The sequence below is a fragment of the Oncorhynchus keta genome, chromosome 21 (genome assembly GCF_023373465.1).
Source record: "Oncorhynchus keta strain PuntledgeMale-10-30-2019 chromosome 21, Oket_V2, whole genome shotgun sequence".
NCBI classification, from domain to species: domain Eukaryota; kingdom Metazoa; phylum Chordata; class Actinopteri; order Salmoniformes; family Salmonidae; genus Oncorhynchus; species Oncorhynchus keta.
The window spans coordinates 55,552,566-55,569,891 of record NC_068441.1 but is presented as its reverse complement, the minus strand read 5'-3'; the positions used below and the strand labels follow the sequence as shown (position 1 = coordinate 55,569,891).

At 47.2% G+C, this 17,326-nt stretch overlaps 1 protein-coding gene across 1 annotated transcript in view; it reads left to right on the top strand.

Moving 5' to 3' along the window:
• Window positions 1-17,326, top strand: part of atrip (ATR interacting protein) — a 57,596-nt gene that overhangs the window by 21,287 nt on the left and 18,983 nt on the right. Inside the window, exons 5-8 of the mRNA XM_052474267.1 lie at window positions 2,683-2,858; window positions 11,086-11,166; window positions 16,150-16,273; window positions 16,381-16,926. Of these exons, the coding sequence (XP_052330227.1) occupies window positions 2,683-2,858; window positions 11,086-11,166; window positions 16,150-16,273; window positions 16,381-16,926 (927 nt within the window). The remainder of the gene's footprint in view (window positions 1-2,682; window positions 2,859-11,085; window positions 11,167-16,149; window positions 16,274-16,380; window positions 16,927-17,326) is intronic.

The following is a 17,326-nucleotide window of genomic DNA, read 5'->3' as shown; positions in this document are numbered from 1 at the left end:
GTACACGTACGTGGTAGAAGAGTAGTGGCCTGAAGGTGCACACATAATGTGTTGTGAATGTATTGTAATATTTTTAAATTGTATAAACTGCCTTAATAAACCCCAGGAAGAGTAGCTGCTGCCTTGGCAGGAACTAATGGGGATCCATAATAAACCCCAGGAAGAGTAGCCGCTGCCTTGACAGGAACTAATGGGGATCCATAATAAACCCCAGGAAGAGTAGCTGCTGCCTTGGCAGGAACTAATGGGGATCTATAATAAACCCCAGGAAGAGTAGCTGCTGCCTTGGCAGGAACTAATGGAGATCCATAATAAACCCCAGGAAGAGTAGCTGCTGCCTTGGCAGGAACTAGTGGAGATCCATAATAAACCCCAGGAAGAGTAGCTGCCCTTGGCAGGAACTAAGATAAATAAACCCCAGGAAGAGTAGCTGCTGCCTTGGCAGGAACTAATGGGGATCCATAATAAACCCCAGGAAGAGTAGCTGCTGCCTTGGCAGGAACTAGTGGAGATCCATAATAAACCCCAGGAAGAGTAGCTGCTGCCTTGACAGGAACTAATGGGGATCCATAATAAACCCCAGGAAAAGTAGCTGCTGGCTTGGCAGGAACTAATGGGGATCCATAATAAACCCCAGGAAGAGTAGCTGCTGCCTTGACAGGAACTAGTGGAGATCCATAATAAACCCCAGGAAGAGTAGCTGCTGCCTTGGCAGGAACTAATGGGGATCCATAATAAACCCCAGGAAGAGTAGCTGCTGCCTTGGCAGGAACTAATGGGGATCCATAATAAACCCCAGGAAGAGTAGCTGCTGCCTTGGCAGGAACTAATGGGGATCCATAATAAACCCCAGGAAGAGTAGCTGCTGCCTTGGCAGGAACTAATGGGGATCCATAATAAACCCCAGGAAGAGTAGCTGCTGCCTTGACAGGAACTAATGGGGATCCGTAATAAACACCAGGAAGAGTAGCTACTGCCTTGGCAGGAACTAATGGAGATCCATAATAAACCCCAGGAAGAGTAGCCGCTGCCTTGACAGGAACTAATGGGGATCCATAATAAACCCCAGGAAGAGTAGCTGCTGCCTTGACAGGAACTAATGGGGATCCATAATAAATCACAGGAAGAGTAGCTGCTGCCTTGGCAGGAACTAATGGGGATCCATAATAAACCCCAGGAAGAGTAGCTGCTGCCTTGGCAGGAACTAATGGGGATCCATAATAAACCCCAGGAAGAGTAGCTGCTGCCTTGGCAGGAACTAATGGGGATCCATAATAAACCCCAGGAAGAGTAGCTGCTGCCTTGGCAGGAACTAATGGGGATCCATAATAAACCCCAGGAAGAGTAGCTGCTGCCTTGACAGGAACTAATGGGGATCCATAATAAACCCCAGGAAGAGTAGCTGCTGCCTTGGCAGGAACTAATGGGGATCCATAATAAATCCCAGGAAGAGTAGCTGCTGCCTTGGCAGGAACTAATGGGGATCCATAATAAATACAAATACCTATAAAATAATGCTTGAGAAGATGAAGAGTGGTACTCAGTGATGTGTTGGATTTGCCCCAAACATAACGCTTTGTGTTCAGGACTTAAAGTTAATTTCTTTGCTGCATGTTTTGCAGTTTTACTTTAGTGCCTTATTGCAAACAGGATGTTCTAGGGATGTTTTTTATTCTGTACAGGCTTCCTTCTAATCCCTCCATCATTTATATTATTATTGTGGAGTAACTACAATGTTGTTGATCTGTCCTCAGTTTTCTGTCACAGCCATTAAACTCTGTAACTGTTTTAAAGTCACCAGTGGCCTCATGGTGAAATCCCTGAGCGGTTTCCTTCCTCTCCGGCAACTGAGTTAGGAAGGACGCCTGTATCTTTGTAGTGACTGGGTGTATTGATACACCTTCCAAAGTGTAATTAATAACTTCACCATGCTCAAAGGGATATTCAATGTCTGCAGTAGGTGCCCTTCTCTCTGATTCCACTTTGACATTATTGTGGGAAGGCCAGTAACACAAAATCTTAATTTCATAAAATGTTAAATTTAGGCCGCAACACAACAAAATGTGGAAAAAGTCAAGGGGTGTGAATACTTTGTGAAAGCGCTGTAAACATTCACTTCCATTCTTCTCCTCTTTTCTCTGGCCTCTCTCACTCCCTCCATCTCACGGATCCAACACACTCTTAGGTCTATGTCCCAAATTGCACCCTATTCCCTATATAGTGCACTAATTTTGACCTGTTTGAAACTCAATGTCTGTTTTTTTGTTTTTGTTTTAACCATCTACCAATAGGTGCCATTCTTTTTGAAGCATTGGAAAACCTCCCTGCTCTTTGTGGTTTGAATTGGTGTTTGAAATTCACTGCTTGACTTAGGGACCGTACACATAATTGTATGTGTTGGGTACAGAGATGAGGTAGTCATTCAGAAATCATGTTAAACACTATTTCACACTATTCAACACAGTGAGTCCATGCAACTTATTATGTGATTTTTTAAGCCTGTTTTCACTCTAAAACATAATTCCACTTTGAATTTATTGGGGGGCATTGACACACAATCTCAATTTAATCCATTTTAAATTCAGGCTGTAACACAACAAACTGTGGGGGGAAAGTCACGAGCTGTGAACACTTTCTGAAGGTGCTGTAAATCTGAAGCATTTTCCCCCTCCCCGTCTCCAGCCCCGGTCTGTCTGGTCCCACTGCCCTGCTGCAGGGTGCCGGTGGTGCCAGCAGCAGCCCTCACTGTGTAGCCATTCCTGGAGGAACGGCCTTCATCACCAAGGAGACGTTTGGTGCCCAGCTGCCCTCTAGGTCAACGCCAGACAAGGCCCCGGGACCAGGACACCTCAGAGACGGTACGGACGATTGGCTAATCGCCTATGCATTATCACATTCCTACCTGCTCCTTTCATTTTAAACCATTGTGTTCCGGAGAGATGTAACATAATTGAAGCTCCTATTTGGTGTGATTAAGAAAATGTGTATCCCCCTCCGTTGCTGTGACGACAAGCCATGTCTCAAGGCTACAAGTTCCGCCTGTTACATTTAACTGACTGTTAGTTAGGCCCGTCTGACTGGCCCAGTGTGACTGTTAATGATGACTGTTAGTTAGACCCGTCTGACTGGCCCAGTGTGACTGTTAGTTAGGCCCGTCTGACTGGCCCAGTGTGACTGTTAATGATGACTGTTAGTTAGACCCGTCTGACTGGCCCAGTGTGACTGTTAGTTAGGCCCGTCTGACTGTTAGTAAGACCCGTCTGACTGGCCCAGTGTGACTATTAGTTAGACCCGTCTGACTCGCCCAGTGTGACTGTTAGTTAGGCCTGTCTGACTGGCCCAGTGTGACTTTTAGTTAGACCTGTCTGACTAGCCCAGTGTGACTGTTAGTTAGGCCCGTCTGACTGGCCCAGTGTGACTGTTAGTTAGGCCTGTCTGACTGGCCCAGTGTGACTGTTAGTTAGACCCGTCTGACTGGCCCAGTGTGACTGTTAGTTAGGCCCGTCTGACTGGCCCAGTGTGACTGTTAGTTAGACCCGTCTGACTGGCCCAGTGTGACTGTTAGTTAGGCCCGTCTGACTGGCCCAGTGTGACTGTTAGTTAGACCCGTCTGACTGGCCCAGTGTGACTGTTAGTTAGGCCCGTCTGACTGGCCCAGTGTGACTGTTAGTTAGGCCCGTCTGACTGGCCCAGTGTGACTGTTAGTTAGGCCCGTCTGACTGGCCCAGTGTGACTGTTAGTTAGGCCCGTCTGACTGGCCCAGTGTGACTGTTAGTGAGCCCCGTCTGACTGGCCCAGTGTGACTGTTAGTTAGGCCCGTCTGACTGTTAGTTAGACCCGTCTGACTGGCCCAGTGTGACTGTTAGTTAGGCCCGTCTGACTGGCCCAGTGTGACTGTTAGTTAGGCCCGTCTGACTGTTAGTTAGACCCGTCTGACTGGCCCAGTGTGACTGTTAGTTAGACCCGTCTGACTGGCCCAGTGTGACTGTTAGTTAGCCACGTCTGACTGGCCCAGTGTGACTGTTAGTTAGGCCCGTCTGACTGGCCCAGTGTGACTGTTAGTTAGACCCGTCTGACTGGCCCAGTGTGACTGTTAGTTAGACCCGTCTGACTGGCCCAGTGTGACTGTTAGTTAGACCCGTCTGACTGGCCCAGTGTGACTGTTAGTTAGACCCGTCTGACTGGCCCAGTGTGACTGTTAGTTAGGCCCGTCTGACTGGCCCAGTGTGACTGTTAGTTAGGCCCGTCTGACTGGCCCAGTGTGACTGTTAGTTAGACCCGTCTGACTGGCCCAGTGTGACTGTTAGTTAGGCCCGTCTGACTGGCCCAGTGTGACTGTTAGTTAGGCCCGTCTGACTGGCCCAGTATGACTGTTAGTTAGGCCCGTCTGACTGGCCCAGTGTGACTGTTAGTTAGACCCGTCTGACTGGCCCAGTGTGACTGTTAGTTAGGCCCGTCTGACTGGCCCAGTGTGACTGTTAGTTAGACCCGTCTGACTGGCCCAGTGTGACTGTTAGTTAGGCCCGTCTGACTGGCCCAGTGTGACTGTTAGTTAGGCCCGTCTGACTGGCCCAGTGTGACTGTTAGTTAGGCCCGTATGACTGGCCCAGTGTGACTGTTAGTTAGGCCCGTCTGACTGGCCCAGTGTGACTGTTAGTTAGGCCCGTCTGACTGGCCCAGTGTGACTGTTAGTTAGACCCGTCTGACTGGCCCAGTGTGACTGTTAGTTAGGCCCGTCTGACTGGCCCAGTGTGACTGTTAGTTAGACCCGTCTGACTGGCCCAGTGTGACTGTTAGTTAGGCCCGTCTGACTGGCCCAGTGTGACTGTTAGTTAGGCCCGTCTGACTGGCCCAGTGTTACTGTTAGTTAGACCCGTCTGACTGGCCCAGTGTGACTGTTAGTTAGACCCGTCTGACTGGCCCAGTGTGACTGTTAGTTAGGCCCGATCTGACTGGCCCAGTGTTACTGTTAGTTAGACCCGTCTGACTGGCCCAGTGTGACTGTTAGTTAGACCCGTCTGACTGGCCCAGTGTGACTGTTAGTTAGGCCCGTCTGACTGGCCCAGTGTGACTGTTAGTTAGACCCGTCTGACTGGCCCAGTGTGACTGTTAGTTAGACCCGTCTGACTGGCCCAGTGTGACTGTTAGTTAGGCCCGTCTGACTGGCCCAGTGTGACTGTTAGTTAGGCCCGTCTGACTGGCCCAGTGTGACTGTTAGTTAGGCCCGTCTGACTGGCCCAGTGTGACTGTTAGTTAGACCCGTCTGACTGGCCCAGTGTGACTGTTAGTTAGGCCCGTCTGACTGGCCCAGTGTGACTGTTAGTTAGGCCCGTCTGACTGGCCCAGTGTGACTGTTAGTTAGACCCGTCTGACTGGCCCAGTGTGACTGTTAGTTAGGCCTGTCTGACTGGCCCAGTGTGACTGTTAGTTAGGCCTGTCTGACTGGCCCAGTGTGACTGTTAGTTAGACCCGTCTGACTGGCCAAGTGTGACTGTTAGTTAGGCCCGTCTGACTGGCCCAGTGTGACTGTTAGTTAGGCCCGTCTGACTGGCCCAGTGTGACTGTTAGTTAGACCCGTCTGACTGGCCCAGTGTGACTGTTAGTTAGACCCGTCTGACTGGCCCAGTGTGACTGTTAGTTAGGCCCGTCTGACTGGCCCAGTGTGACTGTTAGTTAGGCCCGTCTGACTGGCCCAGTGTGACTGTTAGTTAGGCCCGTCTGACTGGCCCAGTGTGACTGTTAGTGAGGCCCGTCTGACTGGCCCAGTGTGACTGTTAGTTAGGCCCGTCTGACTGTTAGTTTGACCCGTCTGACTGGCCCAGTGTGACTGTTAGTTAGGCCCGTCTGACTGGCCCAGTGTGACTGTTAGTTAGGCCCGTCTGACTGGCCCAGTGTGACTGTTAGTTAGGCCCGTCTGACTGTTAGTTAGACCCGTCTGACTGGCCCAGTGTGACTGTTAGTTAGACCCGTCTGACTGGCCCAGTGTGACTGTTAGTTAGCCACGTCTGACTGGCCCAGTGTGACTGTTAGTTAGGCCCGTCTGACTGGCCCAGTGTGACTGTTAGTTAGACCCGTCTGACTGGCCCAGTGTGACTGTTAGTTAGACCCGTCTGACTGGCTCAGTGTGACTGTTAGTTAGACCCGTCTGACTGGCCCAGTGTGACTGTTAGTTAGACCCGTCTGACTGGCTCCAGTGTGACTGTTAGTTAGGCCCGTCTGACTGGCCCAGTGTGACTGTTAGTTAGGCCCGTCTGACTGGCCCAGTGTGACTGTTAGTTAGACCCGTCTGACTGGCCCAGTGTGACTGTTAGTTAGGCCCGTCTGACTGGCCCAGTGTGACTGTTAGTTAGGCCCGTCTGACTGGCCCAGTGTGACTGTTAGTTAGGCCCGTCTGACTGGCCCAGTTTGACTGTTAGTTAGACCCGTCTGACTGGCCCAGTGTGACTGTTAGTTAGGCCCGTCTGACTGGCCCAGTGTGACTGTTAGTTAGACCCGTCTGACTGGCCCAGTGTGACTGTTAGTTAGGCCCGTCTGACTGGCCCAGTGTGACTGTTAGTTAGGCCCGTCTGACTGGCCCAGTGTGACTGTTAGTTAGGCCCGTCTGACTGGCCCAGTGTGACTGTTAGTTAGGCCCGTCTGACTGGCCCAGTGTGACTGTTAGTTAGGCCCGTCTGACTGGCCCAGTGTGACTGTTAGTTAGGCCCGTCTGACTGGCCCAGTGTGACTGTTAGTTAGACCCGTCTGACTGGCCCAGTGTGACTGTTAGTTAGGCCCGTCTGACTGGCCCAGTGTGACTGTTAGTTAGACCCGTCTGACTGGCCCAGTGTGACTGTTAGTTAGGCCCGTCTGACTGGCCCAGTGTGACTGTTAGTTAGGCCCGTCTGACTGGCCCAGTGTGACTGTTAGTTAGGCCCGTCTGACTGGCCCAGTGTGACTGTTAGTTAGACCCGTCTGACTGGCCCAGTGTGACTGTTAGTTAGACCCGTCTGACTGGCCCAGTGTGACTGTTAGTTAGGCCCGTCTGACTGGCCCAGTGTTACTGTTAGTTAGACCCGTCTGACTGGCCCAGTGTGACTGTTAGTTAGACCCGTCTGACTGGCCCAGTGTGACTGTTAGTTAGGCCCGTCTGACTGGCCCAGTGTTACTGTTAGTTAGACCCGTCTGACTGGCCCAGTGTGACTGTTAGTTAGACCCGTCTGACTGGCCCAGTGTGACTGTTAGTTAGGCCCGTCTGACTGGCCCAGTGTGACTGTTAGTTAGGCCCGTCTGACTGGCCCAGTGTGACTGTTAGTTAGGCCCGTCTGACTGGCCCAGTGTGACTGTTAGTTAGACCCGTCTGACTGGCCCAGTGTGACTGTTAGTTAGGCCCGTCTGACTGGCCCAGTGTGACTGTTAGTTAGACCCGTCTGACTGGCCCAGTGTGACTGTTAGTTAGGCCCGTCTGACTGGCCCAGTGTGACTGTTAGTTAGGCCCGTCTGACTGGCCCAGTGTGACTGTTAGTTAGGCCCGTCTGACTGGCCCAGTGTGACTGTTAGTTAGACCCGTCTGACTGGCCCAGTGTGACTGTTAGTTAGACCCGTCTGACTGGCCCAGTGTGACTGTTAGTTAGGCCCGTCTGACTGGCCCAGTGTTACTGTTAGTTAGACCCGTCTGACTGGCCCAGTGTGACTGTTAGTTAGACCCGTCTGACTGGCCCAGTGTGACTGTTAGTTAGGCCCGTCTGACTGGCCCAGTGTGACTGTTAGTTAGACCCGTCTGACTGGCCCAGTGTGACTGTTAGTTAGACCCGTCTGACTGGCCCAGTGTGACTGTTAGTTAGGCCCGTCTGACTGGCCCAGTGTGACTGTTAGTTAGGCCCGTCTGACTGGCCCAGTGTGACTGTTAGTTAGACCCGTCTGACTGGCCCAGTGTGACTGTTAGTTAGGCCCGTCTGACTGGCCCAGTGTGACTGTTAGTTAGGCCCGTCTGACTGGCCCAGTGTGACTGTTAGTTAGGCCCGTCTGACTGGCCCAGTGTGACTGTTAGTTAGGCCCGTCTGACTGGCCCAGTGTGACTGTTAGTTAGGCCCGTCTGACTGGCCCAGTGTGACTGTTAGTTAGGCCCGTCTGACTGGCCCAGTGTGACTGTTAGTTAGGCCCGTCTGACTGGCCCAGTGTGACTGTTAGTTAGACCCAGACTGGCCCAGTGTGACTGTTAGTTAGGCCCGTCTGACTGGCCCAGTGTGACTGTTAGTTAGGCCCGTCTGACTGGCCCAGTGTGACTGTTAGTTAGGCCCGTCTGACTGGCCCAGTGTGACTGTTAGTTAGGCCCGTCTGACTGGCCCAGTGTGACTGTTAGTTAGGCCCGTCTGACTGGCCCAGTGTGACTGTTAGTTAGGCCCGTCTGACTGGCCCAGTGTGACTGTTAGTTAGGCCTGTCTGACTGGCCCAGTGTGACTGTTAGTTAGGCCCGTCTGACTGGCCCAGTGTGACTGTTAGTTAGGCCCGTCTGACTGGCCCAGTGTGACTGTTAGTTAGGCCCGTCTGACTGGCCCAGTGTGACTGTTAGTTAGGCCCGTCTGACTGGCCCAGTGTGACTGTTAGTTAGGCCCGTCTGACTGTTAGTTAGGCCCGTCTGACTGGCCCAGTGTGACTGTTAGTTAGGCCCGTCTGACTGGCCCAGTGTGACTGTTAGTTAGGCCCGTCTGACTGTTAGTTAGGCCCGTCTGACTGGCCCAGTGTGACTGTTAGTTAGGCCCGTCTGACTGTTAGTTAGGCCCGTCTGACTGTTAGTTAGGCCCGTCTGACTGTTAGTTAGGCCCGTCTGACTGGCCCAGTGTGACTGTTAGTTAGGCCCGTCTGACTGTTAGTTAGGCCCGTCTGACTGGCCCAGTGTGACTGTTAGTTAGGCCCGTCTGACTGGCCCAGTCTGACTGTTAGTTAGGCCCGTCTGACTGGCCCAGTGTGACTGTTAGTTAGGCCCGTCTGACTGGCCCAGTGTGACTGTTAGTTAGGTCCGTCTGACTGGCCCAGTGTGACTGTTAGTTAGGCCCGTCTGACTGGCCCAGTGTGACTGTTAGTTAGGCCCGTCTGACTGGCCCAGTGTGACTGTTAGTTAGGCCCGTCTGACTGGCCCAGTGTTACTGTTAGTTAGGCCCGTCTGACTGGCCCAGTCTGACTGTTAGTTAGGCCCGTCTGACTGGCCCGTCTGACTGGCCCAGTGTGACTGTTAGTTAGGCCCGTCTGACTGGCCCAGTCTGACTGTTAGTTAGGCCCGTCTGACTGGCCCGTCTGACTGGCCCAGTGTGACTGTTAGTTAGGCCCGTCTGACTGGCCCAGTCTGACTGTTAGTTAGGCCCGTCTGACTGGCCCGTCTGACTGGCCCAGTCTGACTGTTAGTTAGGCCCGTCTGACTGGCCCAGTGTGACTGTTAGTTAGGCCCGTCTGACTGGCCCAGTGTGACTGTTAGTTAGGCCCGTCTGACTGGCCCAGTCTGACTGTTAGTTAGGCCCGTCTGACTGGCCCGTCTGACTGGCCCAGTGTGACTGTTAGTTAGGCCCGTCTGACTGGCCCAGTCTGACTGTTAGTTAGGCCCGTCTGACTGGCCCAGTGTGACTGTTAGTTAGGCCCGTCTGACTGGCCCAGTGTGACTGTTAGTTAGGCCCGTCTGACTGGCCCAGTCTGACTGTTAGTTAGGCCCGTCTGACTGGCCCAGTGTGACTGTTAGTTAGGCCCGTCTGACTGGCCCAGTGTGACTGTTAGTTAGGCCCGTCTGACTGGCCCAGTGTGACTGTTAGTTAGACCCGTCTGACTGGCCCAGTGTGACTGTTAGTTAGGCCCGTCTGACTGGCCCAGTGTGACTGTTAGTTAGGCCCGTCTGACTGGCCCAGTGTTACTGTTAGTTAGACCCGTCTGACTGGCCCAGTGTGACTGTTAGTTAGACCCGTCTGACTGGCCCAGTGTGACTGTTAGTTAGGCCCGTCTGACTGGCCCAGTGTGACTGTTAGTTAGGCCCGTCTGACTGGCCCAGTGTGACTGTTAGTTAGGCCCGTCTGACTGGCCCAGTGTGACTGTTAGTTAGGCCCGTCTGACTGGCCCAGTGTGACTGTTAGTTAGACCCGTCTGACTGGCCCAGTGTGACTGTTAGTTAGACCCGTCTGACTGGCCCAGTGTGACTGTTAGTTAGGCCCGTCTGACTGGCCCAGTGTGACTGTTAGTTAGGCCCGTCTGACTGGCCCAGTGTGACTGTTAGTTAGGCCCGTCTGACTGGCCCAGTGTGACTGTTAGTTAGGCCCGTCTGACTGGCCCAGTGTGACTGTTAGTTAGGTCCGTCTGACTGTTAGTTAGGCCCGTCTGACTGGCCCAGTGTGACTGTTAGTTAGGCCCGTCTGACTGGCCCAGTGTGACTGTTAGTTAGGCCCGTCTGACTGTTAGTTAGGCCCGTCTGACTGGCCCAGTCTGACTGTTAGTTAGGCCCGTCTGACTGGCCCAGTCTGACTGTTAGTTAGACCCGTCTGACTGGCCCAGTCTGACTGTTAGTTAGGCCCGTCTGACTGTTAGTTAGGCCCGTCTGACTGTTAGTTAGGCCCGTCTGACTGTTAGTTAGGCCCGTCTGACTGTTAGTTAGGCCCGTCTGACTGTTAGCCCCGTCTGACTGTTAGTTAGGCCCGTCTGACTGGCCCAGTGTGACTGTTAGTTAGGCCCGTCTGACTGTTAGTTAGGCCCGTCTGACTGGCCCAGTGTGACTGTTAGTTAGACCCGTCTGACTGGCCCGTCTGACTGTTAGTTAGGCCCGTCTGACTGTTAGTTAGGCCCGTCTGACTGGCCCGTCTGACTGTTAGTTAGGCCCGTCTGACTGGCCCAGTGTGACTGTTAGTTAGGCCCGTCTGACTGTTAGTTAGGCCCGTCTGACTGTTAGTTAGGCCCGTCTGACTGGCCCAGTGTGACTGTTAGTTAGGCCCGTCTGACTGTTAGTTAGGCCCGTCTGACTGGCCCCGTCTGACTGTTAGTTAGGCCCGTCTGACTGTTAGTTAGGCCCGTCTGACTGTTAGTTAGGCCCGTCTGACTGTTAGTTAGGCCCGTCTGACATGTTGTTTTTGTGTTCAGATGGAAAACAACCGTCCAGCGGCAGACAGGAAGTGACTCACTCAGACCCGTTTAACACATTTCAACCCTCTCATCATCAAGGTGAGTTTCTCGTTACCTAACCCTCAGTATAGTATCTATATATAGTTGTACTAGTTAACCCTCAGTATAGTATCTATATATAGTTGTACTAGTTAACCCTCAGTATAGTATCTATATATAGTTGTACTAGTTACCTGGCCCTCAGTATAGTATCTATATATAGTTGTACTAGTTAACCCTCAGTATAGTATCTATATATAGTTGTACTAGTTAACCCTCAGTATAGTATCTATATATAGTTGTACTAGTTAACCCTCAGTATAGTATCTATATATAGTTGTACTAGTTAACCCTCAGTATAGTATCTATATATAGTTGTACTAGTTACCTGGCCCTCAGTATAGTATCTATATATAGTTGTACTAGTTAACCCTCAGTATAGTATCTATATATAGTTGTACTAGTTAACCCTCAGTATAGTATCTATATATAGTTGTACTAGTTAACCCTCAGTATAGTATCTATATATATAGTTGTACTAGTTAACCCTCAGTATAGTATCTATATATAGTTGTACTAGTTAACCCTCAGTATAGTATCTATATATAGTTGTACTAGTTAACCCTCAGTATAGTATCTATATATAGTTGTACTAGTTAACCCTCAGTATAGTATCTATATATAGTTGTACTAGTTAACCCTCAGTATAGTATCTATATATAGTTGTACTAGTTAACCCTCAGTATAGTATCTATATATAGTTGTACTAGTTAACCCTCAGTATAGTATCTATATATAGTTGTACTAGTTAACCCTCAGTATAGTATCTATATATAGTTGTACTAGTTAACCCTCAGTATAGTATCTATATATAGTTGTACTAGTTAACCCTCAGTATAGTATCTATATATAGTTGTACTAGTTAACCCTCAGTATAGTATCTATATATAGTTGTACTAGTTACCTAACCCTCAGTATAGTATCTATACATAGTTGTACTAGTTACCTGACCCTCAGTATAGTATCTATATATAGTTGTACTAGTTACCTGACCCTCAGTATAGTATCTATATATAGTTGTACTAGTTACCTGACCCTCAGTATAGTATCTATATATAGTTGTACTAGTTAACCCTCAGTATAGTATCTATATATAGTTGTACTAGTTAACCCTCAGTATAGTATCTATATATAGTTGTACTAGTTAACCCTCAGTATAGTATCTATATATAGTTGTACTAGTTAACCCTCAGTATAGTATCTATATATAGTTGTACTAGTTAACCCTCAGTATAGTATCTATATATAGTTGTACTAGTTAACCCTCAGTATAGTATCTATATATAGTTGTACTAGTTAACCCTCAGTATAGTATCTATATATAGTTGTACTAGTTAACCCTCAGTATAGTATCTATATATAGTTGTACTAGTTACCTAACCCTCAGTATAGTATCTATATATAGTTGTACTAGTTACCTAACCCTCAGTATAGTATCTGTATATAGTTGTACTAGTTACCTAACCCTCAGTATAGTATCTATATATAGTTGTACTAGTTACCTAACCCTCAGTATAGTATCTATATATAGTTGTACTAGTTAACCTCAGTATAGTATCTATATATAGTTGTACTAGTTAACCCTCAGTATAGTATCTATATATAGTTGTACTAGTTAACCCTCAGTATAGTATCTATATATAGTTGTACTAGTTAACCCTCAGTATAGTATCTATATATAGTTGTACTAGTTAACCCTCAGTATAGTATCTATATATAGTTGTACTAGTTACCTGACCCTCAGTATAGTATCTATACATAGTTGTACTAGTTACCTGACCCTCAGTATAGTATCTATATATAGTTGTACTAGTTACCTAACCCTCAGTATAGTATCTATATATAGTTGTACTAGTTACCTAACCCTCAGTATAGTATCTATATATAGTTGTACTAGTTAACCCTCAGTATAGTATCTATATATAGTTGTACTAGTTACCTAACCCTCAGTATAGTATCTATATATAGTTGTACTAGTTACCTGACCCTCAGTATAGTATCTATATATAGTTGTACTAGTTACCTGACCCTCAGTATAGTATCTATATATAGTTGTACTAGTTAACCCTCAGTATAGTATCTATATATAGTTGTACTAGTTACCTGACCCTCAGTATAGTATCTATATATAGTTGTACTAGTTAACCCTCAGTATAGTATCTATATATAGTTGTACTAGTTAACCCTCAGTATAGTATCTATATATAGTTGTACTAGTTAACCCTCAGTATAGTATCTATATATAGTTGTACTAGTTAACCCTCAGTATAGTATCTATATATAGTTGTACTAGTTAACCCTCAGTATAGTATCTATATATAGTTGTACTAGTTACCTGACCCTCAGTATAGTATCTATATATAGTTGTACTATTACCTGACCCTCAGTATAGTATCTATATATAGTACTAGTTACCTAACCCTCAGTATAGTATCTATATATAGTTGTACTAGTTACCTAACCCTCAGTATAGTATCTATATATAGTTGTACTAGTTACCTGACCCTCAGTATAGTATCTATATATAGTTGTACTAGTTACCTGACCCTCAGTATAGTATCTATATATAGTTGTACTAGTTAACCCTCAGTATAGTATCTATATATAGTTGTACTAGTTACCTGACCCTCAGTATAGTATCTATATATAGTTGTACTAGTTACCTGACCCTCAGTATAGTATCTATATATAGTTGTACTAGTTAACCCTCAGTATAGTATCTATATATAGTTGTACTAGTTACCTAACCCTCAGTATAGTATCTATATATAGTTGTACTAGTTAACCCTCAGTATAGTATCTATATATAGTTGTACTAGTTACCTGACCCTCAGTATAGTATCTATATATAGTTGTACTAGTTAACCCTCAGTATAGTATCTATATATAGTTGTACTAGTTACCTAACCCTCAGTATAGTATCTATATATAGTTGTACTAGTTACCTGACCCTCAGTATAGTATCTATATATAGTTGTACTAGTTACCTGACCCTCAGTATAGTATCTATATATAGTTGTACTAGTTACCTGACCCTCAGTATAGTATCTATATATAGTTGTACTAGTTAACCCTCAGTATAGTATCTATATATAGTTGTACTAGTTACCTGACCCTCAGTATAGTATCTATATATAGTTGTACTAGTTACCTGACCCTCAGTATAGTATCTATATATAGTTGTACTAGTTACCTGACCCTCAGTATAGTATCTATATATAGTTGTACTAGTTAACCCTCAGTATAGTATCTATATATAGTTGTACTAGTTACCTAACCCTCAGTATAGTATCTATATATAGTTGTACTAGTTACCTAACCCTCAGTATAGTATCTATATATAGTTGTACTAGTTACCTAACCCTCAGTATAGTATCTATATATAGTTGTACTAGTTACCTGACCCTCAGTATAGTATCTATATATAGGTACTACCTGACCCTCAGTATAGTATCTATATATAGTGTACTAGTTAACCCTCAGTATAGTATCTATATATAGTTGTACTAGTTACCTGACCCTCAGTATAGTATCTATATATAGTTGTACACCAACCCTCAGTATAGTATCTATATATAGTTGTACTAGTTACTGACCCTCAGTATAGTATCTATATATAGTTGTACTAGTTAACCCTCAGTATAGTATCTATATATAGTTGTACTAGTTACCTAACCCTCAGTATAGTATCTATATATAGTGTACTAGTTACCTGGTACACCTATATATAGTTGTACTAGTTACCTGACTCTGGTTAGTATCTCTAGTTACCTGACCCTCAGTATAGTATCTATATATAGTTACTGTTAACCCTCAGTATAGTATCTGGGGAGTTGTACCAACCCTCAGTATAGTATCTATATATAGTTGTACTAGTTACCTGACCCTCAGTATAGTATCTATATATAGTTGTACTAGTTACCTGACCCTCAGATAGTATCACCCCTCAGTATAGTATCTAACTATAGTTGTACTAGTTACCTGACCCGGGTATAGTATCTATATATAGTTGTACTAGTTAACCCTCAGTATAGTATCTATATATAGTTGTACTAGTTACCTAACCCTCAGTATAGTATCTATATATAGTTGTACTAGTTACCTAACCCTCAGTATAGTATCTATATATAGTTGTACTAGTTACCTGTGTATAGTGGGGTACAGTTACCTAACCCTGTATAGTATCTATATATAGTTGTACTAGTTCTCTGTGTATAGTATCTATATATAGTGGTTAACCCTCAGGATCTACCATGTTGACTAGTTCTGACCCTGTATAGTTCTCTGTATAGTTGGTGTATAGTATCTATATATAGTTGTACTAGTTAACCCTGTATAGTATCTGTTCTCTGGTTCTCTGTGTATGGTGGGGACTAGTTACCTAACCCTGTTAGTATCTATATATAGTTCTACTGGTTCTCTGTATAGTTCTATGGGGTACACCAACCCTGTTAGTATCTATATATAACTGTTGTACTGGTTACCTAACCCTCAGTATAGTATCTATATATGTTGTACTAGTTACCTAACCCTCAGTATAGTATCTGTATATAGTTCTCTGTGTAACCCTGGTATAGTATCACCATGTTGTACTGTTACCTAACTGGTTCTCTGTGTTGGTGGGGACACCATGTTAGTATCTATATATAGTTCTCTGGTTCTCCCTGTATAGTATCTGTGGTTGTACTAGACACCAACCCTCAGTATAGTATCTGTATATATGCACCATGTTAACTGTTCTGTGTTGGTGGGGACACCATGTTAACTGTTCTCTGGTTCTCTGTGTTGGTGGGGACACCATGTTAACTGTTCTCTGGTTCTCTGTGTTGGTGGGGACACCATGTTAACTGTTCTCTGGTTCTCTGTGTTGGTGGGGACACCATGTTAACTGTTCTCTGGTTCTCTGTGTTGGTGGGGACACCATGTTAACTGTTCTGTGTTGGTGGGGACACCATGTTAACTGTTCTCTGGTTCTCTGCATAGGCTCAGTGCTGTTAAGTCTCCTGTTACAGCATCCTTTAGACCCCAGCAGTCTGGGTCTGGGTCACCTGCTCTGCATCAGCCCTGACGCACTACCTGGTCTCCTGACCAACACCTGTCTCAGCTCGTAAGACCCCCCCCCCCCATCATCATCCTCATTACGCTGGTTTATTTCAATGTGTTCTTTGTTTGATGCAGTCATTGAGTCATTTCACACTGTGTCCACCCTTACAGAGGGTCTTCAGTTGGCTCCAGTTCCTCCTCCACAGAACCCAGGCATGTTCCCCACCACAACAAGCCCCACAGTCAGCAGCCACGCTTCAAACACTACCAGAATCTGGCCCTGTCTGGCCTCAACATGATGGCCCTACCCAGCCACCACACTGCCTTGCCTCCTGAGGACCCGCCCAACCTGAACCCTTCCCACTCTGCCCTTGCCCTGAAAAACAATACCAGGTCCTGTCCTGGTGCTGTCCACCTCCTCCCTCTCCTCGACTACCACATCGGCCTGTTCTGCCAGAGTCTGGAGGCTATCGCCCTGGACGGCTCAGGGACAGGGTCTGGTAAGAGGACCCTGAGAGGGAGCTCTCTGTCCGGGTCGTCGGACGGCAGCCTGGCCTCCAGCGTGGAGGATTCCCTAGGCAGTCAGGAGGAGTTTGCCCTGGCAGCCCTGAAGGCCCTGCATCATACTGTGGCCCAGAGCTCTGAGGTCGTGAACACCCTGCTGGCCCTAACGCCTGGAGCAGAGGGGAGCCCTCCACAGGGTAACACGAGACACGGGTATGTACGATATGAACATTTTAATGTCCCGAATGAGGAAATGCAATTACGCCACTTTTTAAAAACAGAACAGATAAGCAGCGCGTTGAGCTACGGTCTGCAGGCTGAACGACAGATAAGCAGCGTGTTGAGCTACGGTCTGCAGGCTGAACGACAGATAAGCAGCGCGTTGTGTTGAGCTACGGTCTGCAGGCTGAACGACAGATAAGCAGCGCGTTGAGCTACGGTCTACAGGCTGAACGACAGATAAGCAGCGCGTTGAGCTACGGTCTGCAGGCTGAACGACAGATAAGCAGCGTGTTGTGTTGAGCTACGGTCTGCAGGCTGAATGACAGATAAGCAGCGTGTTGTGTTGAGCTACGGTCTGCAGGCTGAATGACAGATAAGCAGCGTGTGTGAG